General features: G+C 37.8%; 1 protein-coding gene and 1 non-coding gene across 10 annotated transcripts in view; both read right to left on the bottom strand.

Annotated features, from left to right (window-relative positions):
- CFAP70 (cilia and flagella associated protein 70) overlaps window positions 1-19,536 on the bottom strand; it is a 107,245-nt gene that overhangs the window by 36,278 nt on the left and 51,431 nt on the right. For all 9 annotated transcript variants that reach the window (XM_054503768.2, XM_054503769.2, XM_054503773.2 and 6 more), the window contains 8 exons: window positions 19,031-19,122; window positions 8,470-8,534; window positions 7,780-7,970; window positions 5,933-6,064; window positions 2,199-2,324; window positions 808-941; window positions 567-682; window positions 150-371 (listed from right to left, as the gene is read on the bottom strand). In XM_054503768.2, coding sequence (XP_054359743.1) covers window positions 150-371; window positions 567-682; window positions 808-941; window positions 2,199-2,324; window positions 5,933-6,064; window positions 7,780-7,970; window positions 8,470-8,534; window positions 19,031-19,122 — 1,078 coding nt within the window. The remainder of the gene's footprint in view (window positions 1-149; window positions 372-566; window positions 683-807; window positions 942-2,198; window positions 2,325-5,932; window positions 6,065-7,779; window positions 7,971-8,469; window positions 8,535-19,030; window positions 19,123-19,536) is intronic.
- LOC129007025 (small nucleolar RNA U13) lies at window positions 10,639-10,741 on the bottom strand. Its single transcript, XR_008492204.1, has one exon. It is a non-coding gene; the product is annotated as a small nucleolar RNA U13 (small nucleolar RNA).

The raw sequence follows: 19,536 nt of genomic DNA, 5'->3' as shown, positions 1-19,536 counted from the left end.
TGATCACAGCTCACTGCAACCTTGAACTCCTGGGCTCAAGTGATCCTCCCATCTCAGCCTCCCAGGTTGCTAGGACTACAGGTGTGAGGCACCACACCTGGCAGTAATTTTTCTAATAGCCACTCATCACCTCTATTCCCTGGCCCTACCTGCTGGGGCTTCCACCTTGATTGCTGTTGCAGAACCATTTGTGATTCCCCAAGGGTCTAAACTAGATTCTCTCTTCCCTCTTTCCTCAGTGTCTTCTACAACACCAGTGCTCTTTTGCTTTGTTACTTGTGCCTGAAGCATCCATGCCTGAAGCTGTTTGGAGGCCTCATGAAATGCCATTTCCATTCGAATATCATTGTTTTGAATTTCATAGTACAAACCTGGGGAAAGAAAAATGTTGAAATACATATGACTATTTTCCCACTATCATATACTAAAGAATTGTATTTCACTTATTTTTCCCATATTTTACCAAAGTTTAAGAACTACATGATGAGCCATTGAAGAAGAGAAAGGAAAAAGGGGAAATCTTATAATGGGGAGAAAACACATTCAGATTACAGGAAAATATCTACCAAGTAAAGTCCAGGCTACAACATTAGTTGGTTCCAAGCAAGTAGCATCCTCAAAGAAAATTTCTGCTTGCTCATAGTTCTCCAACAGGACAGCCAGGACACCACACAGCAACAAGCTGAGAAAAGATCACCAACATGATTAACAACATGGTCCCATGTCACATTTATGGAACCAAGACAATTTCATGTAGAAACTTATCTGTTCCTTCCCACTGATTCCTCATCTCCCTTCCACCTATACCTGTGGATATGACTCTGGTTGAGGGAAAGGGCTTTCCGAAAACACTCTTGTGCTTTGATGTTGTCTTCAGTTAGGAGGCAGAAGGCACCATAGTCCAACCAGTGATCCAGATTCTGGGGCTCACGGACCAATCTCTAAGCATCAGGAGAGCCAAGGTTATTGTGATACTATGTCCTATTTTTATGCATACAACATCACATGGTAAACACTATAAATACTGTAAGTTCTATGAAAGCACAGATTGTGACTTCTTTTTTGCTTATCACTGAATCTCAAATGCCTAGTGCAATCACTGTTCTGGCCTTTAGTAGGTGGTTGAAAAAAGTATTAATATAATTAAAAATTTGAATCATCAAGCTATTTGTTCCTAGTGTCAGTATTCTGGTCACTTTAAACTCATCTAATACCTTGGGAGCCTAAAGATTCATTGTATTGTATATCAACCATATATAATAATTTCTGCAGTAATCTTCAGATGGCAAATATAAGTTTATCTACAAATCTGAAAAATGCACTTCATGATGAGTGAAAACTATAAAAATTGCTTAAAGAAATTTAGAAAGACATAAATAAATGGAAAGACATTCCATGTTCATGGATTGGATGACTTAATATTGTTAAGATGTCCATACTATCCAAAGCAAGCTACAGGTACAAGGCAATCTCTATCAAAATCCCAGTGAAATGCCTCAAAATTCTCAAAAAGTTAAACACAGAATTACCATATGTCCCAGCAATTTCATTCGTAAGTATATAGCCAAAATAATTAAAAATAGGTACTCATACGAATGCTTATGTACAAATATTTTTTAGTTTTGAGAGTGCTTTATATTCTGGATACAAATCCTTTGTCATACATATGTTTTATAAATATTTTCTCCTAATCTGTACTTTTCCTTTTCTTTCTCTTATGACCTCCATAGAGCAAATGTTTTTAACTTTGCTCTATGGAGCAAAGTTATCCATTTATCACATTTTTCTTTGATCGATCATGCTTTGGTATCATGTCTAAGAACTGTACCTGATTCCAGGTCAAGATTCTGTCCTATGTTTCTTCTAAAAGTATTATAGTTTTACATTTTACATTTAGATATATGTTCCATTTGGAGTTGATTTTTGTAAAATGTTTAAGGTTGAGGTTTATTTTATTTTTTGCAATTGTTCTAACACTATTTACTGAAAAGACTATCCTTTCTCCATTGAATTTCTTTTAGGTTTGTCAAAAATTGAATGACCTGATTTGCGGGAACCTATTTTTGGACTCTAGTTTATTGTTCTATGTGTCTACCCTTTCACCAATCAAGCTGGATTTTAAACAATCAAAAATGACTATTTATTATGCCCATATTTCACAAATAACAGTAACAATCACTGGGAAGATGTTTAATTACCTCTTTATAATATGCTGCTGCCATCTCAAAGTTCTCATTGACTTCTGCTTCAAATGCAAAGAGTTGAAGCTGTTCACTGCTTGTATAAATGGTTGCAACAGTGCCTTGGACATCATCTGGCATGGTCTTGTCAATGTCAAGATGTTAGGTAGACAAAAATGAAACAATTACAAGTAGAGAGGTTTCATAAGCATAAATCCGATGTGAGATCCAGTCATGACGTCTAAAATGTTACTGATTGATGTCTATAATGACAGTCTTGCCAAAAAAGTAAAAGAATAAGAATGAACCAGGAGAGAAATGTCAAGGGTGAAAGAGAAGCTCAGGTATCTGAATACCAACAGTCTGAGCTCATGGAAGTAAGTAAAAATTGCTTAGGGCAGAAATAACTGCCTTAACCCTCAGGGCATTCGTAGTCCCTATGCAGGTCACCTCTGACCTCAAACAGCTTCCTTCATTTTCTCTAGTGTATATGACAAATATTATCATTTTTTTGTGTCATGACATGAAAAAGGTTGGTAAGCCCTCGGTAGGGTCTTTAAATGTGAAGAAAACAGGAGATTAAGGGTTAACCTTTAGAAGCCAAATCTATAGTTTTAGTAGGAAATATAGACTGATAGATCCTTCAAAGGAAACAAAAAGGTAGGAGGAAAACCAGAAAAAGAATATATCCTATACACACAGATTGGGAGAGCAGGTCTGGTGTAATTAGGAATCTTCTGAGTCAGAAGCTATGGTCAAGAAAGAGTCCACAAAATTCTTTAATTAGAAGTCAAAATAATATCAGTGATTTTAATAAGGATAATTGCTAAGAAATGTGGACAGTAAAGCCAAATTTGAGATAGGCCAAAGAGAGTTTCTGATCACTGATTAATGCTTTTGTCCTGTTCTTTTTAGTTTTGATTATCTTGACCCCCAAATCCCTGCAGCAATGCACTTCTAGACCCCAAACAGAATACTCTAATATCCCACTCCCAGAACCAACACTCCATGTCTTGTCTTCCACCTTTTTGTTACTTAGCCCACTGAAAACTGCTGACTTTATTTCCTTCAGTTCCAATAAGCCCATCACTTCCCAAATGGATCAGTCTGAACCTCATGATTACCCACTCAGGCTACTCTCTCACCAGCATACTTTCATCTCAGGCATCCTTGTCCTTCTCCTGCACTTGTCCTGAAACTTCTCAAATTAAAACAATAGTACAATCTGACTTCTTCATTCTAAGACAAGAGCAGCTAACAGGTCCTAAGGAAAACTGCATAGACACAGAGATTGGTATCTAAGCTGCCACAAACTCTTGTGGCATTCAGTCTTAGCTGGAGACCTTTAATACCCTTAGTAATCTATGTATCTGTCTTTGCTTAGCAGCATATTCCATAATGCTTTGCAGTATCTAAGTTTTCTTCTCTTTCTTCAAGTTTTTCATTCAATCCTCATCCCCTTCACTTTCAGTAAAGACCTTACTTCACAGAGATAATAGAAATCATTAAGTAAGAAATCCCTCAACTATTATACTCCCTAGCTAAATTATTTATTTCTGGATCTATTGTATCACTTTCTTTTCAGTCTCAGAGAAAGAGGTATTGCAGCCTTCACTGTTTCAAAGTTAATCCTTCCATTTAAATTCTTGGTCCTTTCCCAGGTGTATACCCTGAGCCTGCCATCAATTATCCCCTCTCTTTCCTCAATTTTCAGCTTCTCCCACTCTGCTGACTTTTTCCCAAACCTGTGGATGTGCTCAAGTCTTTTTCATCTTAGAAAGAAAATCCCAGGCCAGGAGCGGGTGGCTCATGCCTGTAATCCCAGCACTTTGGAAGGCCATGGCTGGTGGATCGCTTGAGTCCAAGAGTTTGAGACCAGCCTGGGCAACATGGTGAAACCCCATCTCTACAAAAAAATACAAAAATTAGCTAGGCGTGGTGTGCACTTGTAGTCCCAGCTACTTGGGAGGCTGAGGTAGCAGGATTGCTTGAGCCTGGGAAGTTGAGGCTATAGTGAGCCACGATTGCACTGCTGCACTCCAGCCTGGGTGAGAAAGAAAGAAAGAGAGAGAGAGAGAAAGAGAGAAAGAGAAAGAAAGAAAGAAATGAATGAAGGGAGGGAGGGAGGGAAGAAAATCCCTATAACTTCTAGCTACTACTTTTCCAGTTTTTTCCTTCATCATCCAACTTGAATTTATATTCATCTGTTTCTTGATTGCTCATTTACTCCTCAATTCATCATTAATTTGAATCCCCCCATTAGCCCAATAATATTGCTATGTAAAGGTTAACAATAACTTCCTTATTGTCAAATCCAGTGAAGACTTCAGATTTGTTTTTCTTGAATTCCTAGGAGTATTTAACAGTGTTGACCACTTTTCCTTAAAATTCTTTTCCTTTGGCTTCTGTGACACCATTGTCTCTGGCTCTTTGCCTCTTTAACAATCCCACTTGTCTCTTTCAATTTTTCATTCAGTCCTTAAATGTTGGTATTTCCTAGAGTTCTACTGCCAGCTCTCTTCTCTCTTATGTTTTTCTCAGGCAGCTCATCTATGACCATAGCATCCATATATCATGGCTCCCCAAATCTCATCTCTAGCTCAGATCTCTATCTTGGGCAAAACCCCACTAGAGCCTATGTTCAAAAGCGAATTCAGTACCATCTGCCTCCCACCAAATTTACTCATAATTGCATTCCATGTCCTGGTTAATGTTTTTCTTTTCTTTTTAGTATCAACCAAGAAGTACTGAATGGTATCAATTACCCATTGAAACTTAACTTAAACTTTTTCCTCCTTATTATGCAATAATCAACTAACATCACAGTTTTGTCACCTCTAACTCATCCTCCATAGTGCTATCAGAGTGTTTTAGCAAATGTAAACCTGATCATGTTATACCTCAGTGTAAAATAATTCAATGTATTGCTCCCAACTACTAGTGAGGAAAAAGTCAAAACTTCTTTTTCTCATGCTCCACTCTCAATTGCTTTTCAAATCAAATCATCCATGCCCAAGGCAGGACTGTTCTCTTAATCCTTTGATGCTGGACACTCCTGTCCTACCTCCTCCAGGAAGACAGAACAAAGTGAAACAAGAGGTGATGGTGGTAGAGAAGAAAAACAAGGAAGGGAAAAGCAAATAGAATAAAGAATTTGAGGAGGCACAGATGGTTAGACACTACCAGGGGACAAAAAGACTGTGACTTTGTCACTGGTTTCAAATAAACTACCCCTGAATACAAACAAAAATAAGCAAATGAAGGCAAGATGCAAGACTTACAAATATAAACAGAAAAGTGGGTGGGACAGCAGACCACCAGTCAAACAGAAAAGGCATGTTTCAAGTGTCACTGTCATTTGGGTCTAATATCTGAAAACTCAAAGTTTTTCTCCGCTTTTATGATCTTCAATAAAAAATTAAGAACTGTACATGTTCACAGAATAAATAGAATGATAATTTTCATTTCACAATTTATGCAACCTATTTTATCTATTTTTGACAATTCCATCACATTTTTTAAAGTTGTGAAATTTATTTTTCTAGGAAATTGAAAGAGCATATCTCCTTGTTTTTTTTTCCAAAATTAGTCTTAAACTAATTAGGCTTAGGCAGTTTCTTACTCATCTTTGTGTTTTCAGTGCCTAGCACAGAGCAGACACTTCAATAAATATTTGTTGAATAAACAAAGGAAGAATCATTCATAGAAGACTCTACAGAGAAAAGAAAGTGCTCTCAGTTCTTGACACTTACCTGGTTTAGGGCTACATGCATCTGATCTACTAAGAACACATAGAGCTCACTGATAAATGTCTGCAGTTCCTCCTGGCTTTCAAATGATGTTGTCTTCAAGTATTTATCTCTCACAATCTTTACCACAGCATGCTGCAAGACACACAGATCACCCATCTGATAATACAGTCCAGTACCACGCTGAGAGCACGGGTCTCTCTAGGGCTGATCAAAATTTCAGAAAGCGATTGATTTCTCCCTTGGTGGGTGACAGACTATCGGCTCTCCAAATTTCCCCCAATCAACATACTCTGTATGATTTCTTCTTTCCTTAACGTCACCATCATCACTAATTGAAGCAACGCAGAGCTCATACTATATGAAGAGAATCACAAAGCTGAAGAAAATCTGAGCATTAGGTTTAGGCATTATGTCTCTCATGGTGGCCATATGGTTCAAAGGGGAAAGGAAGAAAGGGCTGGGCTGAGAATCCAGAGAATGGAATTCTGGTTCTAATGCTGCCACTGTACAACTTCATAAATTTATACTTTGGTACCTCAGCTTCCTCATTTGTTAAGAGGATATGTAGTTCTGGTATTATTATTTTACTTTAGAAGATGACTGAGAAGCCAAAGAGAGACAAGTATAGAAGCTTAAAATGCTGTGCAAATATAAACATAGCATGTTGCTATAGCCAGGACAGCTTCTCCTTTTTTCCCCACTAAGGTAACATTATTGCCAGGTTTTATAATCCATGCATTATATTATTTAATTATCATAATGACCCTATGTGATAATATTAACCTCATCCCTGTTGTTAGGTAAAGAAACTGAGGCACAGAGAGATAAAGTCACGTTTCAAGGTCACCCAACTAGTAAATGTGGAACCAAGAGTCAAACTGAGACATGACGACACCACCTGCTGAGAATACCCTCTTGCTTCCATGAATATTTGTTGTTTTTCACTCTATGACTTTCGTGTTCTTTCTTTATATCTGTTTAGTACAGTACAGGACACATAGTAAATGTGTGTACAAAGGCAGTGTAGTGTAGCAGTTAAGAATGTGAGTTCTGGATCCAGACTGCCTGAATTTAAATCCCAACATTGATCTTTACTATCTCTGTGACTTTGGACAAATTCCTTAGCCAACTAATATTGCATTTTCCCATCTATAAAATGAGCAACACCTACTTTATAGGATTGTTATAAGGATTAAATTAGTAAAATATGAAGCACTGATAAATTGGCCTGGAAAACAGCAAACATGTAATAAATGTTAGCCATTATTATTCAAGAAATGATTATTAAGTTAACTATTTCTCAAATTTTAGTGACTCTATAGATTAGGGAAAGATTTGGGTTTTTTTGTTTTTGTTTATACATTCTGAATTTTAAAAAGTAAAATGTAATGCCGTAATTAAATGTATCCTAACTCAAGACATGCTACTCTAGTCCTAATGATTAAGGCCTCCTTTCTGATAACTGTTTCATCTTCAATTTTAAAACTAAAATTAATTTTTTTAGAGAGATTTGAATGAGAGGCAAGAAGAATTAATTATGGAGGCAGTACCAGACAGAGATTCTGCCTCCTATAGTGACAATGAAATCTGGTACAAAATCTGGCCCAGCCTCAAGTGAATAATTAGTTTCTTAAAAGCTCCCATTCAGAATATATGTAATAATTGATTCCAGGACGGAAGGAATGGAGCTTCTCCTGACACGCTATCATAGAGAACTTAGCTCTTTGCCCCAACCAAGAAAGGTAAGAGTATAGCTGAACATAATCAGAGGAGAAAATGTGATCTGGGTATGTGGAGAACTTCCTCCATAAACACCCACGGAGTAATTAAACAAGTGAATGTTTTACCTTGAGTTGTTCTTTGAAAGCAAAGTATTTTCCAGAGAAATTAAGTTCATAGCTGAGCTGGCACTTCTGCTCCTCCAAGGTTTCACTATCCATATCACTCTCCAGTTTGGCCACCTGTTTTCCAAACATTCTGTAGTACTCATCTAGAATGGCTCTAGAAATATTCTTGATCTGTATGTGGTAGTCACTCACTGCCTAAGAAAATACAAAACATCTGGTAGACGACTCAGAGAGGTCAAGAGCATGGATTGGAAGTCTAAAACTGGATTTGGTTTTATGTTCCATGATACTTTATTTGTTTGTCTGTTTGTTTGTTTTAGAGACAAAGTCTCTGTCGCCCAGGCTGGAGTGCAGTGGTATGATCATGGCTCACTTCTCCCTTGAACTCCTGGCCTCAAGCAACCCTCCTGCCTCAGCCTCCCTAGTAGCTGAGACTACAGGTGCGTGCCACCACACCCAGTAATACTTTAAATGTAAAATGCCCTTTTCTTCCCAGCTGAGAGCCCACCAGCCAAAGATTAAACACTGTATGCGATATGCCATTGACCACAAATGGAACCAGCAATGAAAATACATAAAGCTTCAAACAAGTTTTCACCCCTTCTGGAAGACATATTAAAGAGTCCATGCAATTAACAAGTGCACGCACTCAATATCTTATTACTTATCGTTTCAACTTGGCTTTGGCACTTGCCTTCTGAGCTCCTCCTGTCCGACGGGTAAGAGGAGGCCTTGGAGGAATCATTTCCTTGACCCTGTATCAGGAAAGAAAAAAAATAAAAAAACAAAAAAACATTTTATTATCTACAGATGTATATTTTCTTATATCTTACCCTCAAAGTGTGTGGGTGGGGGAGATCTGAGGTCTGTTCCCCCACTGCACTTGAGCACTGTGCTATCCTCTCATGTAAAACCCTAGATGTGAACCACAGCAAAGTATATGGCTACGGACCATACAGAAGGGAGGTCAGGAAGCAGCTACTCAGGGAGTATCTAAGTTGTATTTTTGGTTAATTTGAGCCCTGGCTTTACCGTTACATATTTAAAAACTTGTGGTATACAAGGGCTGTTTGACTGGGGTTTTGGAAAGAAATGGGTGTCAACATTTTAGAGGCACTCAGTAGCATCTCTGAAAGCAGAATGATTTGGAAATCTGAGTGGAATAGGCAAGCAAAACCTCTTCTTTCCTCCCCGTCTACACTAAAAGTGTACTCTTGGCATAATTTATAGCACTGCATTGAATTACAATAATGCTATCAAAACTTAATCCAAAATGTGAGTAAAAAACCACATTTTGTCAATGTCAAACTACTTATGTCAAAACCTCTACCTTCTATTTTCAGAAGCCCTTACAAGAACCTAGAAGGAATTAAGTTATAGCTCTTCTCCCTTTTAGTTTCAGGTTCTTGCTAAATATATTATACTACCTTGAAGTCCACAATCAAACTCACAAAATCTGTTTTTCTTACTAGGTCCTATGTAATGATATACCTCTGTTCATAATTACTAATTTTAATTCTACTTATTTAAATAGGTAATCTATTTATATTATTCAAAATTTAGAAGGTACAAAACTGTATAGCAAAATATCTCCTTCCAACCTTATTGCCCAGCCTCCTAGTTTCCTCTCCACAGACAATGTTATTCATTCATTCAAAATAGATACTGAGAGGCCAGGCATGGTGGCTCATGCCTGTAATCCTAGCACTTTGAGAGGCCGAGGCGGGTGGATTGCCTGAGCTTAGGAGTTCGAGACCAGCCTGAGAAACATAGTGAAATCCTGTCTCTACTAAAATGAAAAAAATTAGCTGGGTGTAGTGGTGTGTGCCTATAGTTCCAGCTACTCGGGAGGCTGAGACATGTGAATTTCTTGAACCTGGAAGGCAGAAGTTGCAGTGAGCTGAGATCGCACCACTGCATTCCAGCCTGGGCCACAGGGCAAGACTCTGTCTCCCAAAAAATAAAAAAATAAAAATAGATACTGAGTGCTTATTGTCCATCAGGTAGTTTTCTAGGTTTGGGAATAGAGCATTAAACAAAACAGACAAAAATTCTTACCCTCATGGAGCTTACATTCTAGTAGGGAAAGAAAGACAATAAATAAGATAAATGAACAAGATAAATATGCTAGTAATATGTCCCATAGAGAAAAATAATGCAGGAAGGCAGACAGACTCTATTGGGGGTTGAGGGTGGTGGAATGCAGGAGCATATTTCACCAGGAAGGCCTCGCTGAGATGATAACGTTTGAGTAAAGACCTGAGGGAAGTGAGGAAGCAACTGACATAGTTTGGATATTTGTCCCCATCCAAATCTCATGTTGAATTATAATCCCCAGTGTTGGAAGTGTGGCCTGGTGGGAAGTGTCTGGGTCATGGAGGTGGATGCCTCATGGCTTGGTGCTGTCGTCATGATAGTGAGTAAGTGCTTGCAAGATCCGGTCATTTAAAAATGTGTGGCACCTCCCCCAACTCCCTCCCTGCTCTCTCTGTCTTTTGCTCCTGTTTTGACAATGAAATATTATTTAGTAATAAAGTATTGATATATGCCACAATATGAATAAACCCTAACAACATTAGATTAAATGAAAGAAGCCAGTCACCACATATTGTATGATTCCAGAGTTGGCAAATCTATAGAGAAAAAAAGTAGATAAATGGCTGCTTAGGCTTGGGGGTTCAGGGTGGAGGAGTTGGCACGATGGTTGAAAGGAAAAGGAGAATGACTGCTAATGTACATGGGATTTCAACTTTTGGGGTAATGATAGTATTTATAAAGTTGATTATGGAATGGCTACACAATTCTGAGTATACTAAAAGCCACTGAATTGTACACTTTATTTTTATTTTTCTAAGTTCACATAAGACAGGTAATATGATGATGTCACAACAAGGCTTGAGGGAGGCACAGCTCATGCATGAGCATGAACACCCAATCATCATGCTTATGAACTAAAAGGGATCAGAATTGGATACTTTAAATGGGTGAACAAAATGAAAGAAAAGGTGATGGTGGTAGAGAAGTGTATGGTATGTGAATAATATCTCGATAAAGCTATCATTAGAAAATAAAAAAGAAGGAATTGAAGGGTAGAATGGTAGATGTAAGGAAACTTACATCTAAGTATATCTTACATCTTACATGTAAGTCCCAGATGAGGGACTACTATGGCTCTGACCAGAGAGTATGTGAGAATTAAGAGAGGTTCAGCTTGAAAAAGAAATGTGAGAGCCATCAGTGTATAGATGGTATTTAGAGCCACGAGACTAGATAGAAACCAAGGAAATAAGTACAGATAGAAAAGGTGTTCAAGCACTCAGCTCTGGGGGACTCCAACATTTAGATGCTGGAGAGATAAAGAAGGCCAGGGAGGGAGGAATAAAGCCAGCAGAGTATAGTGTCCTTACAACCAAGTGAAGAAAGTTCCTCAAGGAGGGTTGAGTAGTTAAATGCTGATGACAGGTCAAAATGACCCCAAGAACAGACCACTGGATTTAACAGTGTGGTGGTCATTGATGAGCTTGATAACAACATTTATCTGAAGACAAGTTATTGGAAGTGAGTTACCTGATCAAAGAGTTAAAAGATCCATGAATTTGTATTTAGATAGCATTACCAAATTGCCCTCCACTGGAATTTTACCCAGTTTATACTCGCACCAGCTTATATGAGAGGACCTGTTTCCAAACATCCTCAACAACACAATAAATTATCAAGCTTTTTTTATTTCAGCAATTAAAAAACAAGATACTTCAGCATAGTTTTAATTTTCATTTATTTTATTACGGAAACAGTTTAGTTTCTTTTCATATGTTGAAGACTGCTTTAAATTTAGGTATATTCTTATACAGTGACATAGATTTAGCAGTTTGGTATACACATGCCTCAGGCTCAGCCTGCAACCAAAGGCAAATAATCTTTTATAAGTATTGACTATAATTTTCTTTTTTCTTTTCTTTTTTTTTTTTTTTTTGAGAGAGGGTCTCGCTCTGTTGCCAGGCTGGAGTACAGTGGCATGATCATAGCTCACTGCAGCCTGGATCTCCAGGCTCAAGCAATCCTCCTGCCTCAGCGCCCCCACCGCCCCCCACCACCGGGTAGCTCGGACTACAGGTATACACTACCACACCCAACTAATTTTTTTATTTTTAATAAAGATGAGGTCTCGCTATGTTGCCCAGGCTGGTCTCAAACTTCTGAGGTCAAGTAATCTTCCTGCCTCAGCCTCCCAAAGTGCTAGGATTACAGGTGTGAACCACCACACCCAGCCTAAGTACAATTTTCTATTGTTGCCATTCTTTTTTTTTTTTAGATGGAGTCTCGCTCTGTTGCCCAGGCTGGAGTGCAGTGGCACAACCTTGGCTCACTGCAAGCTCTGCCTTCTGGGTTCACACCATTCTCCTGCCTCAGCCTCCTGAGTAGCTGGGACTACAGGCACCCGCCACCAGACCTGGCTAATTTTTTTGTATTTTTAGTAGAGACGGTGTTTTACTGTGTCAGCCAGGATGGTCTCAATCTTTTGACCTTGTGATCCACCTGCCTTGGCCTCCCAAAGTGCCGGGATTACAGGCGTGAGCCACCGCACCCGGCCTATTGTTGCCATTCTAATTAGCTTTTGCTCTATAATTTTATCACTTGGCCTAGCTTGGAGAAGAAATGCCTTCCAAAAAAAAAACTTATTGCTAATAACTGTTTCTCACAAAAAAGTCCAAAAACATTTAAACATTGATAAACCACAGTTTTTAAAGTACTATATAGAGTACTTTATATACTATAAGTGGATAAAAAGTTTCAGGATATAAAAGTCATAAAAATTGCTTCTGTATTTGTTGTAAAACTGTCATTAAGGATACTGTTATACTGTCACTCTGCATTCCCCTATGTAAGACCCCAATTGAGAAATCTGTTTTAGAATTTAATGCCAGGAATAAATGTAGTCTCTTTTGTGACTAATGTGCTTCTTCCTTTATGATTAAAATTATATAACTTATAGGGCTTCCCTTTTTGTTGGACAGCTCAGATTTGATGCTTATTTATGAGAGCTCTATTTAATGCGGCCTTCCTTTTCCATTGTTTTGAGTTTTTGACTATTTCTAGATTATCACTTTTATTTTGTATGTCATTTATGGTAAAATTTTTTTTTTTTTGAGACGGAGTTTTTTGCTCTTGTCATCCAGGCTGGAGTGCAATGGCATGATCTCAGCCCACTGCAACCTCCGCCTCCTGGGTTCAAGCAATTCTCCTGCCTCAGCCTCCCAAGTAGCTGGGACTGCAGGCACCTGCCACCACGCCCAGCTAATTTTTATATTTTTAGTAGAGGCAGAGTTTCCCCACATTGGCAAGGCTGGTGTCGAACTCCTGACCTCAGGTGATTCACCTGCCTCAGCCTCTCAAAGGGCTGGGATTACAGGCGTGAGCCACTGCACCCAGCCCATTTATGGTAAATATTATTAGATTATTTTTGGAAGGGGACTAAATGCAAAGTTTTTAAAAACTCAAGAACTCTCAGGTATAAAAGATGAATGTGCCATTATAAGCAGGTAATTCTCAAAAGAAACTTTCAAATTATTAATAATTATGTGTCAAAATGTTTCACTACACAATTTACAATGTGGATTAAAATTAAAATGAGAAACTTTTCTCCCCATCAAAATAGCAAAAATAAAAAAGTATTGTGTTGGTGAATATGTGAAGAAACAGTAGTCTCATATATCACTTATAGAACTGTAAATTTTTTGGAAGGCAATTTGGGGATATTTATCTAAAGTCTTAAAAATACATGTCATAAATAGTATCCAAGGTAGAAGCTGCTATTTCCTTTCATCTTTCTTTGAGTATAATGCTCCTCACATCAAGAGGTAAAGTCTAGATGTCAGCAAAACGACCGAGCAGGTAACTCTACACTCCCATCCCTCCAGATAAACTTAAAAAAACAAAAACATACCAGAAACTGAAACTGTCAGAACCAACTTGTTAGAATGTTGGGGAAAAAAGGTTTACAGTAATGAAGAGAATGCTGAATCCAGAAAAAGGCAATTCTAAATCGGCAGGAAAGCTTTGTGGCATTTTTACTTGCTCTTGCTCCACTGCACACTGCATCCCCAGCTCAGCAGCAGTCTCGAAGGTGGCAGCCTGGATTTCTAGTGTGGCACACTGGTCCCTGATTCTGGAGGGAGCACAGCAGACCTTATTCTCAAATTATTGTGTTTGTTCTAGCTTGTCTGGGACTGCCTGAGAGACTGGTGCAAGGCACTCATCTCTGTTTCTCCTAACTCAGTGTGGAAAAGCACTGAAACCTACACAGGGTGGAAAAGTATTGTTCAAAAACATTGTAAGGTTATCAAATCCCCAAAGCTGTTTGGGGCAAAGCATTATGGTTGAGACATACAATAGACCACCTAAAGCCTGAGAAGAAAAGCTGGAGAGTTTCTTTGGAAATTAGAGCATTCAAAAGTACTTGTGTGTACTGGGAAATTCAGAAAGCCACATGTATGCCCAGGACAGGATGTATGCTTAAAGTGGACCAGAGAAGACCCTATGCTTTCACCACTGATTGATCTACAGGTTCAGTATAAGCAGGAAGAAAAGGCTGAGGCAGAAATATAAATGGCCTGGTTAAATGTTAAAAGAAAGCCTCAGCACAGAGCCATCTGTACAGATTGGCAGAAAAGATTTTTTGTTTTGTTTTTGTTTGTATTTAGATCCTGGCATTCAAGGAAATCTGTCAAAACACTGGCTGAACACAAGTTACACCTTCAACAATAAAAAGCAGCCAAACGTAGTGAAAGGCAAAGTTTGATTTCCAAAATTCCCACATGATAGTATCCACATGTCCAGTTTTCAACAATGATAAAATACAAATAGTACAAATAAATAAAAGTATGACTCTTTCAAAGAAAAAAATATAGAAATTCTCCCTAAAGCCCAGGCATCAAACTTACTACACAAATACATTAAATCAATTTTCCTATACACACTCAAAAAGCTCAAGGAAGCCACGGACAAAACAAAGAGAAAAAAGGAAAGCAATGTATGAACAAAATTAGAGTATCAGTAGAAACAGAAATTATTTAAAAAAAAAAAACCAAGAAGTCTGGAGCTTAAAAGTACAATATTTGGAATAAAAAATTCACTAAAGGGTTCAACAGCAGATTTGATGAGGCAGAAGAAAGAATCGGCAAAACTGAAGATGGAACAATTAAAATAATTCAGTCTGAGGAACAGAAAGAAAAAGAATGAAGAAAAGTGAACAGAATTTAAGACCTATAGGATGCCATCAAGCTGACCAGCATACATATTATGGAAGTTCTGGAAGAAACTTCCCCCTTTCTAGAGAAGAAAGGGGGAAGAAAGAATTTTGAAGAAATAATGGCCCAAAACTTCCCAAATTTGGTGAAAGATATGAATCAACACATCCAAGAAACTTCATAAACTCCAAGCAGGAAAAACTCATATGTCCACACTAAAACACACCATAGTCAAATTGTCAAAACACAAAGAAAAAATATCAAAAACAGCAACAGAGGTGTGACTTGTCACATACAAGTGATCCTCAATAAGATTAACAGCTGATTTCTTATCAAAACCATGGAGGCCGGAAGTCACTGAGATGACATATTTAAAGTCTGAAAAAAAAACCTGACAACTAAGAATTCTATATCCAGGTGTCTCATGCCTATAATCCCAGCACTTTGGGAGGCTGAGGAGGGATGACCACTTGAGGCCAAGAGATTGAGACCAGCCTGGGAAACATAGTGAGACTATGTCTCTACAAAAATTACAGAAAAAAAAGGTAAAAGAATTCTATATCTAGTAAATTATCCTTCAAAAGTGAAGAAGACATTAAGACAATCCCAGATAAACAAAATTAAGACAATTTGATAATAGGACCTACCTCATAAGGAACACTAAAGGGAGTCCTTCAGGCTGAAATGACAGGACACTAGTCAGCAACTTGAAGCCAGATGAAGGAATAAAGAACACTAGTAAAGGTAAATATGAAAGCCAGTATTATTGTACTTTCAACTTATAACTCCTCTTTCTCTTCTCTTTTTTTTTGATGACAAATGCATAAAATAATAATGATAAGTCTATGTTAATAGGCACACAATAGATAAATATGTAATCTGTGACAATAACAATGTAACAGGGGAGGGATGGAGATGTATAGGAGCAGAGTGTACAGTGCTGAAATTAAGTTTGTATTCAGACTAAGCTGTTACAGGTTTAAGATGCTAATTGTTGTCTCCAAGCTAATCACTAAGACAACAACTAAAAAAATATACAGAAAAGGAAAGAAGAGGGAAATCCAAATGGTATACTGCAAAAAATCAGCTAAATATAAAAAGGCAGCAATAAAGGAACTGAAGAACAAAAAAAATAAGACATGCAGACAACAAACAGATAAACGGCAGAAGTAAATCCTTCTTTATCAGTAATCACATTACATATAAATGGATTAAACTTTCCTATTAAAAAGCAGACATTGGCAGATTAGATTAGAAAAACTCACACAGAATCCATCTATCTGCTGTCTACAAGATACTCCCTTTAGATGTAAGGACAGAAGGAAGTCAAAGGTAGGATAAAATCAGATATTCCATACAAATAGTAAAAAAGAGCTGAGATGGCTATATTATTGTCAGACAAAATAAACTTCAGATAAAAAGAGGGTACAAGAGACAAATAAGGACATTAAATATTGATAAAAGGTTCAATACAGCAATAAAATACAACATTTATAAACATATACAACAGAACCCCATACAACATTTATAAACATATACAACAGAACCCCAAAATTTATAAAGCAAAAACTGACAGAACTGAAGGGAGAAACTGATAGTCCTACAATAATAGAGACTTCAATACTCTACTTTCAATAATGGATAAAACAACCAGACAGGAGATTAATAAAAAAATAAAGGATTTGGGCTGGGCATGGTGGTTCACGCCTGTAATCCTAGCACTTTGGGAGGCTGAGGCGGGCAGACTGCCTGAGCTCAGGAGTTCGAGACCAGCCTGGGCAACACAGTGAAACTCCATCTCTACTAAAATACAAAACAAAACAAACAAACAAAAAATGCTGGGCGCGGCAATGTGCTCCTATAGTCCCAGCTACTTGGGAGGCTGAGGCAGGAAAATTGCTTGAACCCGGGAGGCAGAGGTTGCAGTGAGCCAAGATCATGCCACTGCACTCCAGCCTGGGTGACAGAGCGAGACTCTATCTAAAAAAGAAAGAAAGAAAGAAAGGATTTGAACAACCCTATAAACCAATTAGACCTAACAGACATATATAGAACATTCTACCCAATAACAACAGATTACGCATTCTTCTCACGTGCACATAGAACATTCTGCAGGGTATACCATATGTCAGGCCACAAAACAAGTATCTTTAAATTTTAAAAGATTGAAATCATGGCTGAGCATGATGGCTCATGCCTGTAATCCCAGCAATTTGGGAGGCCAAAGCGGGCAGATCACCTGAGGTCGGGAGTTCGAGACCAGCCTGACCAACATGGAGAAACCCCGTCTCTATTAAAAATACAAAATTAGCCAGGTGTGATGGCACATGCCTGTAATCCTAGCTACTCAGGAGGCTGAGGCAGGAGAATCACTTGAACCCAGGAGGCAGAGGTTGCCATGAGCTGAGATCACACCATTGCACTCCAGCTTGGGCAACAAGAGTGAAACTCCGTCTCAAAAAAAAAAAAAAAAAAAGATTGAAATCATATGAAGCATATTTTCTGATCACAATGAAATAAAACTAAAACCCAGTAACAGAAGACTTAAAATTAAGAAAATAAGAATATTAAATAACTGAAATAAGAAAATTTAAGCAACACATTCAACCAATGGTTCAAAGAAGAAATCACAAGAGAAATGAAAAAAAAACCTTTAGACAAATGAAAACAAAAACCAAATAAAAAGTTATGAAATGCAGTGAAAGCAGTGCTCAGAGGGAAATATATAGTTCTCTACACATACACTAAAGAAGAAGAAAACTCAAAATCAATAACATAACTGTATACTTTAAGGAACTAGCAAAAGGGGGGCACACTATGCCCAAAGCTAGCAGAAGACATAATAAAAGAAAGAATGAAGATTAGAGTAAAAACAAATTAGAGAATAGAAAAATAATGGAGAAAATCAATAAGCTTTAAAAGTTGGTTTTTCAAAAAGATCAACAAGATTGACAAACTTTTAGCAAGACTGACTAAGAAAAGAGAGAAGACATGAAAGTGGAAACATTACTACCAATTTTAGAGGGATAAAAAGGAGTATTAGAATACTATGAACAATTGTATGCGAACAAGTTGAATAACCCAGATGAATGCACAGTTTCCCAGTAACACACAAGCAAAGCACTATGGTACAATATAAACAGTTTTTTTTAATTACATATATGTATATGTAACATGTGTGTGTGTTTATGTGTGCATGTGTAATATAGGGGGCTTTAAAATAACTCCAGAAGGATACCACCACCAAGGTGTTAAAAGCAGTTATCACTAGGTGAGTAGAGATCAGGATGTTTTTATTTTTTAATTTTTAAAAATTTTAATTATTAAAATTTTTTATGGAGATGGGATCTCACTATGTTGCCCAAGCTGGTCTCAAACCTCTGGGCTCAAGTGATCCTCTTGCCTTGGCCTTTCAAAGTGCTGGGATTACATGAATGAGCTACCACACCTGACCTTGGGTATTTTTATATACTTTCTTGTTCATCTGTATTTCCTAACAATTTTTTTTTTTTTTTTTTTTTTTTTAAGAGATAGAGTCTTTCTCTGCCTCTCAGGCCGGAGTGCAGTGGTGCGATCTCGGCTCACTGCAACCTCCGCCTCCCAGGTTCAAGCAATTCTCCTGCCTCAGCCTCCCGAGTAGCTGAGATTACGGGTGCATGCTGCCATGCCCGGCTAATTTTTTGTATTTTAGTAGAGACAGGGTTTCACCGTGTTGCCCAGGCTGGTCTTAAACTCCTGAGCTCAGGCAATCCCCCCCACCTCGGCCTCCCAAACTGCTAGGATTACAGGCATGAGCCACCGCACCCAGCTTCCTAAAAATTTTTATAATGAGCATGCAATGCTTTTGTAATAAGGTAACAAAAATAACAACAAAAACTTCATCTAGAAAAAAACCAGATAACTCCTGCTTAGCCCAAGGGAAATTACAATCGTGGGGATAATCTGACTTCCTCTTATTTACACCCAAATTGTACAAAACTAGTATAAGCACCATAGCTACAAACCTTCTGGCTAGCTCCTCTGGCATTCGCTTTGGAACCAAGGCTTTGTCCAGCTGAATTTCCAACACAACGTATGTCCCTGCTTCTACATATTGCTGTAAAGACATTGTTTTCTTATTATTTCCAGAAAAAAAAATATATTTATGAAAAATGTAGTAACATAAGATGATGCTCACAATATAATAAGTGAGAAAACTGCATATATAACTACATATACAGTGTGATCTCAACTGTTAAAATACTTTTCACATAGAAAAATAACTGGAAAGAAATATAGCAACAGTGGTTATCTCTTACAGGAAAGGATTTTCAGTTTTATTCTTGGAAGCTTCTACAGTGTAACAGGGCTGAAGCCCTGTTTAACTTGTTCTCAATACTTTCCCAGGAACTGTTTTAAGTGAATGCCTTTCTTTCTTCCAGCAACCTTCTTTCAGGTGGTCCTGCAGAAAAATTCTCTTCATAACCTTCTTACATTCCCACTCACAGTCTCCTCACTACCATCTACCAAC

Source organism: Pongo pygmaeus, chromosome 8, assembly GCF_028885625.2.
Source record: "Pongo pygmaeus isolate AG05252 chromosome 8, NHGRI_mPonPyg2-v2.0_pri, whole genome shotgun sequence".
In the NCBI taxonomy this organism is placed as follows: Eukaryota; Metazoa; Chordata; class Mammalia; order Primates; family Hominidae; genus Pongo; species Pongo pygmaeus.
This window is presented reverse-complemented; position numbering and strand designations above follow the sequence as displayed.